At 33.4% G+C, this 8,863-nt stretch overlaps 1 protein-coding gene across 2 annotated transcripts in view; it reads left to right on the forward strand.

Annotated features, from left to right (window-relative positions):
* IFT74 (intraflagellar transport 74) overlaps positions 1–8,562 on the forward strand; it is a 35,542-nt gene extending 26,980 nt beyond the window's left edge. For both annotated transcript variants that reach the window (XM_072922248.1, XM_072922249.1), the window contains 4 exons: positions 2,443–2,606; positions 3,195–3,320; positions 5,654–5,714; positions 7,185–8,562. In XM_072922248.1, coding sequence (XP_072778349.1) covers positions 2,443–2,606; positions 3,195–3,320; positions 5,654–5,714; positions 7,185–7,300 — 467 coding nt within the window. In that variant the 3' untranslated portion in view covers positions 7,301–8,562. The remainder of the gene's footprint in view (positions 1–2,442; positions 2,607–3,194; positions 3,321–5,653; positions 5,715–7,184) is intronic.
* The last annotated feature ends 301 nt before the right edge of the window (positions 8,563–8,863 follow it).

The raw sequence follows: 8,863 nt of genomic DNA on the forward strand, positions 1-8,863 counted from the left end.
TGTCGTAACAAAGATATAAAAAGTCCACCAGCAGAGCTCTTAAAAAAATAAAAAAGAAAAGGAAATCATGAAGGGTAAACAAAAGTGCTGATGGCATAGTTTCCCAAAAACATTTCCCTAGGTTGCTGTAGTTTGTTCTGAGTATTTGCCATTGTGTACACACTGCATGCTAGATGCTTCAACTTCATGGCCTATCAGAAGGAACTGGGCTGCATCCTCTTCCTGTCTCTTCCCCTAGAGGAATTTTTAAGTTTTTTCAGTTTTGAGTTTTATTCATTGAGTCTGCTGCTGAATAAGAATAAAATTTTCCTCTTCCAGTTTCTTTCCTTTTCTCCAGAAAGTGTGAATGGATAGGAATATTCATTGCAGTCTCATCATAGTTGTGTTAGACAGAACAGTCCAAGAATTTTTTTTTTGCCTTTTTGGCATTTAGATTGGTACTACTCTTTACATGTAAAATAAATTCCAACTGGTCAACTATGTATAATTTTAAAATAACAAAATACAGATATTAGAACAACTATATAAAAAGTGAAAATGCTGTGACGAGACCTAGGTAAATCCTCATGAACATCTATGATTGTTTCCCGTTACTTCTCTCCAATCTGAATTTATTTTATAATTTTATTTTTTACTGTATAAATAAATAAATAAACTCTCATTTATTGTTGTCCTTAAGCATTTGTCTTTAAACCACAGTGCCATGGAAACAAGCGAAGTAAAGCAGTGATCTGTTCAGTTGTGGTTTATAATCTGTCGTTGACCAATGCCAGAAACTTTATTGTGAAAGACTGAGCAGTTATAAAATGTTGTAGACACAGTGAATATATTTTCTTAAGTCCTTGGCAGTGAAAGGCAGACTGTTAATTACTTTCATGTGAAGCAATCAGAAATATTTTAATTTAAAATCCTTCTTTTAATATGCATGGGGATTTTTCATATTTATATAAACGCTCCTTAGACATAGAGGACACTTTTAATCTTATCTTATGGATGATCTTTCCTCAAGATAATTGCAAATGGTACAAAAATCTTGATTTGTCCTTTTTTTAATTTTGAGGTTCCTAAAGAAATCATGAAAGTGCTCTGTAATATGCCAGAAATGTTGATAAAAGTGATTGTTTCACTCTAAAATATAAGTATATGGTATAAATATGCAAGCAGAGAGATGAGTAGCAAAATCTTATGAGAGTGTTTTGATCACGTGAGATTTTCCCATATAAATCCACTGACAGGACTATACCCACCGTTTTTGGAAAGGTAAACTCTCCTTCTGTCACATGGACACATCTATTTTTTTCTGCCTTACTGCCTTGGTTAAGTTGGGGAGGAAATTTTCTGTCCTCTTTTCAACAGATAAGTACAAATCTCAATATGGAAACCTATGCCAAGAAAAGGTTTTTTGTGCAGTCTCATCCCTCTCAATAGCCCTTGTTGCCTGCTACTTTGGAATGTAGGAAGAAAATTGCGTTATCTGTATTATTCTTCTGAGTTAGACACAGATCTGAAATATAAGATGATGTAGCCACGTGTTTAATGTTCAGAAGCGTGAATGAAATACAACGACAGGTGAGATCACAAAACCATCCAAACTAAATCTAGCCAACATCTATTCCTTCCTGACGCCGGGTAGGTAGCTTACCCCAAGACTGAGTCAAAGTATTTTTATTACTTCGTGTATGTGTATTGTTTCTTCTCTCCCATGTGTCTGGACAGCTTCAGTCTCTACAGTCCTCTTTATGTCAGAATCCACCCACAGTTCTAATTCCTTTAATTACATAACTCTGTTATGTTTTTAATGGCATCTCAGAAGTAAATGCTGTATACTTGCACCATTTTTGTAGCCTATATTGATGTTGTAAGCTGTGACACTTCTTTTTTGAAGAATATATGAAGGATATATGAAAATGTTTTTCTTTACAAAGCAAGTTACGCTATTTGTTGTCCTAAAACTAAGCCTTATCCATATTCAAGCAGTACAAATAAAAATAACATGATGTTAAAACTCTCCTAAAAATACTTCTTTGATTTGTCTACATTTTGTCTGCACTTCTATTGCATTGCAATAAACTTTTTCTAAGTTATCACCACTGTTTTAAGATCATGGTGCTATAATTAACTGTGTGGTGCTATAAACATTACAAATAGATAATTGTGTGGTGCTATAAACATTACTGTGATACAGACCATCACAATTTCATTACTCTTCACTTACGGTTTATAATACAATAATTGAAGTGTATGAGTCTGACTTGTGGCATTGTTGTGAAGATCAATTTTTTTATTTCCTTCACATTAATAGCTCTCATAAATATAAAAAATCAGAAGTACATTTAGGGGCTGTTTATATTGGTTAAATATAGCATAAATCTTTATGTAATGGGCTATGTATTTTGAAACAAAAAGTGCTGTTAATTAGAGATTGTGTTTCTGGTGATCTAGAGAGTCAAAAACTGCAGCTGGACCTACAGAAGATGGAACTGTTGGAGGGCAAGATGGTTGGTGAACTAGCTTTTCTTAAAGACAAAATTGAACAGACAAAAGCAGATTTGGAGATCTACAATAATTTGCCAGCTCTGAGAGTATCAGGAGAAGAAAAGAAAAAGGTAATGAAAGGGATGAAACAAAGTGTGTGCTTTTGAACAGCTAGTGGAGGGAAATCCATTTTTGTGACTGACAGTCCTTCTGACAGCTGAAAAACAGGATTGCACAACAGTGCAAATTACTCCAAGTAGTATATTGCTTATATGTATGATCTATTAACTTGGTACATGTAGCAGGTATTCATCTAGGTATCTTTTGATAGCCTCCTTCCACAAAGTCTCCCTATACTGTTTTAGCAATTCAGCTAAACTCTTAAGCAGTGTATGTCTACCCATAGCTTTGAATTTAGCAATCTAACACAGAACACAAGCAAAAGAGAATTTTCTACAAATTCTTAATAACAACATTCCCACTAGTGTTCTAACAGTATTGTCTAAGCATACAACTTGGTCATAATAATTGATTATTATTTTTCGGATAGAGCATGCAGTAGAGAAAAGCATATGAGTTGTTTTTGTATATGCATGTGCTCTTGTTCTAAAAGGAAAAAAAGTAGTATCTTGAGAGGTAAATTGAAGTTAATGTGCCTGAAGCCTACAGCAAATGAACTCATCCATTAATCAGCTTTTTCTGGGTTTTTTCCTAACTAGAAACTCAAGGATGACAAAGAAAAATTAGCAAAACGCAGTCGTGCTTTTAAGAAAATAATGGAGCATTTGAATACAGAGTATGAGACACTAAAGAAGGAGCTGCAAGAAAATGAGACCTATTCTCAGGTATAGGTCAAGTTACATATTATCCCTCCAGTTGTGTGTTTCTTGGTTTTGGTTTTCTCATACACATGAAGCATTATACAAACAGAATCTGTTTGTTCCTTCTCAGTGAGTTTTCTAAGTCATGTGTTTTAAGTAGGTAACCATATTTGTTGTTTTCAAACAAAACGTAATATTGTGCCAACAATTGGCTTGTAAGCTTTGGATTATTGGCAGAGATTTTTCTGAGCTAAAAGTTATGTGAATCTTTTGTTTAAGTGTTTGTATTAATCTTGCTCAGAACTCTACCTTCTGCCCTTCCTTTGCTTAATTAGTTTGAGGACAAACTTAGAAACTGCAGGGGAAAAAACGCCTCTACTAATTAGCTAAGATCCCTCTTGCTTTAAAAGTGCCTCTTGTTTTTAAAACTGTGCTGTTTATTCCATTTTCCTTTTTCCAGTTCTACTTCTTGCAGGCCACTGAAGTTTTTAGAGTCTGTTCACATTTAAACAACTTTGGTATATGTATATGTTTACATTTCAAAAGTGAATCAAGAAAGAAGATGTTTATTACCTCTTGAGTGGCTTCTATTCTTTCACTATAAATACACATAAATTGCTGTCATTTTGGCAGAAAACTTTACTGATCCATACATTTGAATGCACAGAAGAAAAATAGATAACCTTAAGATAAGGTGAAAGGGAAACTGATTTTTTTAATGCATTTCACTGTTTTTTATTGATTGAGGTTGTTGAGATATTTGTCCTTTAGAACTGTTATTTATTCTAATACAGTTAAAAGCTGAAGGTCATATTGTACGTGTTCAGGTTGACTTTCTTCTGAAATTAATGTTGCAGAGCAGATGAGAAGGCATAGTTCTGACTGAGGCACATGTGTTCATTTGTAGCATAGAATTTTTATAATCATTCTAGGGTGATGATATAAATCCTCAAAGCTACATGCCAAAGCATGGAAGACTTCAGATACTGTGAATCTTTCTTGCCAAGATCAAATTCTAGGGTTTAAGTAAATTAGAAATGTATACCCAAACAGTATTAAGATACTTGCATAATGAGGCTTAACATTTTATATAAAATAGTAGTTGTACAGAATTTCTTCAGTTCATTAAGCTGTGGCAGTTCTGTTTTTATGTGTGTGAAATGGATTTGTTTCTTTATTTTTTAAGGCCTGAATGTAAAAAAATGAGGGTGAATTAAAGTATGTCCTATAATAACTGATTATTTGACATTCATCAAGCATTTTGAAATACAAATAGTGTTCATAAATGTGGAGGATTTGGGCAATTTTGCAAGAGGTCAATTGGTCTTCAAGCAGTTACTATAAAAATACACTAAATCTTTCCTTTTCTGTGAGCAAGATAGTAAGTATTTCAGTTCCAGGCTCCTTTACTGGCTGTACTAATAATTCTAATTAGTCAGAAATACCTAGTCTTGGAAATAAATAATTGCCTTATTTGCTGCAAACAAGTACATTAGATAATTGATTCTTTGCTGTTAAGGTTTGAATTATACGGAAACTATTTTCATCTCTTACAGCTTAAGGAAAGCTTTAAAGTAAAATACTGCAATATTTTCCATATTTATGATCTTAGTTTCCACTTAAAGTTTAGTCTCAGTATGGTTTTCAGTTTTACTTTTAAAAATAACATCTCCATATCTTGAAATGCAGAACCTTGAACAGTAGCATCAGAAAAACAAATATGAAATTGTATTTTAAGGAAGCAGCCGTCAATATAATATCCACATTAGTTTCCTGTTGATGCTGAAAGTACTGAAGAAGTGCCAGCGCTGAATCCACACTCCTACAATCTTCTCAATGCAGCTCTGTTCTTATCACAACTTCTGGCATCAGACAGGAAACTTAACTATGGAAGTAAGGAAGTTTCTTCTGAGTAGTGCAAAGTCCAAGACAGTGTCAGGAAATATTGTATGTTTGGTGATTTTAGATCTTACTGATTCTAAGAAGAGATCCATCTAAATGATATGAAGCATAATGAAAATTAGTATCTCCCTGAATTGTTCACCTTTTTACTTCTGACTTGCTTGTTAACTTTCTTTTATGGCAAGTCTTGAATTCCCATCTGATTTTTTTCATCTGTCACTGCAGTTGCATACAATGCTTTTATACAGATGGATTATGAAGTGCTAAATTATATATGCAGGTTAATCATCAGCAGCTTTAAAAGCATTTTGCCATTGTTTCTCATGTCTGTGTTTTTTTATTGAGATAATCAGTTGATAGAGTACAAGGTACTGATACAAAATAATTTGTGTAAAATATGTGTGTAATTATTACCTTTTTCATTTTTGGCTCTTTTTGTGTTTTTGTGTTTTCAGCTTACAAATTTGGAGAGGAAGTGGCAGCACCATGAGCAAAATAACTTTATGATGAAGGAATGTATCCTTTTCTTTAAGAAGTAAGAGTCAAATTCACACACTGAGGAAGAAGTCTGTTTCCTCCAGCAGAATAAGACAGGACGGAATGGGCTGCAAGAGATAGGGGAGGAGGGGAAAGGCAATCTATTGCAAATATCTGGTTAGCTGATAGATATTATATATAGAAAAACTTATGTGTGTTATCTGAAAGAGTTTTACAGGGTCCTAAAGCATAAGCTTTGCCTTGCAGTCTGAAATATTTCCTTCTTTCTCAGGTTTGCTGCTAGGTTTCATACAAAGTTCATCTTCACATCTCTCCAGTCTTATCTGATATTAATCTGCTAGTGTAGCATTGTTTGAAAACATGCTGGGGTGCGGAAACTGTCTTGTAGCTCTCTCTTTTTGGGATTCAATTTAACAAGTTGCATTCCAGTAATCATATCAGCAAAATCATTACTTGCTGAATTGCAAATGGCTTTCATAAGGTAGTTTTTGAAATTAAAAAATGCACTGAAGTTTGTTTTAAATAAAATGGATGATTCTTCTCATCTGGTACTATTTTTCTATTTTTTCCTTAATTATGATAGAGATCTGAATGGGACCAGGCTGTGCTTTTATCTTATATTCTAGGGATAGTGAATTCACTGCAACAAAATTACTTCTTTAAAATTATTTAAGAAATAAATTGTTATTTAAAAATTCTGAAATCTCTGAGATGTACAAAATTATCATTACATGATTACAGAACAAATGGAATTGGTAAAGGTAACATCAAAACCTGACCCCACCATCTAGCGTAGTGTGTTGAACAATGAACATTCCTTCATGTCTCAGAAAATGGCATGGGGGTATATTTCAGGCAATTCTGTGTTAGCCTAGCCATCACAGAAATAATACTGATGATGGTGATAATTATTTAGTAATTAATGCAGATACATATAGCTATATGTATATGTATACATATAATGTTTTCTGCAAATACTGAATATCCCATTTCTCAAATCTGCTAAGTGCTCTAACTCTTCAAATGTATCTGAACTCTTAGAAAATATCTGAAAAAAGTCTTGGACGGTGTAATATAGTTGGAGCCTCTTTGAAGGAGTCTGTACAGGAATATTTTATTAAGGCAATATTCTTAAACCAAATTTTTCTCAACCAAAAAGACTTTAAGTCAAACCAAGAGAAAAAGTTGATCAGGATATTAAAATATCTCCTAACTTGGTACGAAATATTGCCTATCCAAGTGCAGACCCTTATGCAGAGTACTTATGTCTTCTTGGCCTGCTGGAGAGGAGATGCCTTCTTGGACTGGGACCTAGGACTTCTGTAGCTAGACTGTACAGCTGTATATAACTGAATGCCTTGAAATGGTTGGGTTTGCAATGTAACAATAGGCAGAGTCCTTTATGAGGCACTTACTGCCTCTGTGTGTGTATCTGTGATTATGCTCATATTTATACTGGCAGTTTGTTTCCTTAATTCTTTTAATCAGTCATAGCAACAAAAAGTCAGGAGAGTGACTACCAGCCAATAATGAAGAATTCAAGAAAGCTTGTCAAAGAATACAACAAAGCTCTCATAGAAGCGTTACAGAACATGAAGAACTGAACCCAGGCATTTCCTTCCTGCCCAAATGGACCAACAATGAGAGATGTGCAAAAGCCATATGGAAAGCTGGACTACTGAGATAATTTATTCACCACTAGGGTGACAGATATTCTTAAAATTATTTTCCAGATAAATTTTTAGAAATTACAGGTTTTAATACTATCCATCCTTTTGCACTGTTTAAAAGTTTTAAAAATAAACATTGAATTTTTAGAAACAAAAAGGTCAGACTGCCCAATGAATTACTGGGGCCCATTGCTGAATTGCATCTCAAATGTGAAATTTTAGTCCGCTTTACAGTCTGAATTTCTAATTGCCTTGTAGTCCTACCCCTGCAAAACAGAAAGGACTGCTTGACAGGCTGTCATATTCATTATCTTAAATTAAGTGCATAATAAGATAAATGGTAATATCAACATACTATGCCTATATATATAGCAATTTATACCAAGTAAGGAAAGCATCTAAGGATAAGCATCTTTTAAAGTTAAAATTGCTTCATAATGTAAATTCTTACAATAAAAGTAAATGCCAACAAATTTTCATTTCCTAATGGAGAATTAACTTTGTTATTTTTTAAGATGTAATTATAAAGAGCAAACTCTGATGAAAAGTAGTGAAACATAGCTAACACTGATTTTGTGTGGAGCATTTTACTGCTGTAGTATTTACCAGTAAAGGAAATAGCAGAGAAATTTATTTGTATTTTTTACAGTGTTTTTTCCCCTCCAGTTTCAAGCGGCAATGTCATATGAAACCTCTGACAAAAACAATGAAGAGTTTCAACATAGAACAAAAACAGGGCTTATATAGAAAATAACAATGTACTTTATGATACAGAAATTTCAGAAAATGTTTAGATTTTTAAAAAATCCATTTATGTATTTGTCTCACATTGTACATGTAACTTATTTATAAATGGCTTATTGATCATTTCTGTCACCTGGTATGTTGTAAGCTAGTCCTCATTAAATAGAAAAAGGACAGCTGATTATAGATAGAAATCTTAGCTGAACAGTAAACTAGTCTTATCAAAAGAAATTATGAAAAAGCAGTTGGATCTGAATTTATAGTTTTCTGCTCTCTTAGAAAAGTTTTTCAGAAAAGAGGTAGATTATGCACCTCACTTCATGAAACTGGAGTAGAGAAATTATTAGCAAATGTTCTGCGTCCATTAAAACAGTTCTGCATTTTTGTCACTAAATTTCCTCAAATCTGTGATTGCCTTTTTGAGTATAAAAAAATTTGTAAGCTAAAAATGTTGAAGATTTGTACAGAAAGCACTGTGTTTGCTAATTCAGCACACTGAATGGTGTTGTTCTATATGTTTAGAATATTTAGAGATAATGGAATGGGATTTCTATAAACTAAGGACTGTTATCTAGGGAAATTCCCACTAAAGTTTCTTCCTTCCTGTCAGAGTTTCAGCTATTCCAGAGAAAGCCTATTATTTGCAGAGATAAAGTTGAAGTCTAATATTCTTACCAATCGAGCCATCAGCCAGAGAGATCACCTCCTGAATTCCACTTTTGCTAGAATAACATATTGCAATGAACAATGAAA

The sequence above is a fragment of the Taeniopygia guttata genome, chromosome Z, assembly GCF_048771995.1.
Source record: "Taeniopygia guttata chromosome Z, bTaeGut7.mat, whole genome shotgun sequence".
NCBI lineage: Eukaryota > Metazoa > Chordata > Aves > Passeriformes > Estrildidae > Taeniopygia > Taeniopygia guttata.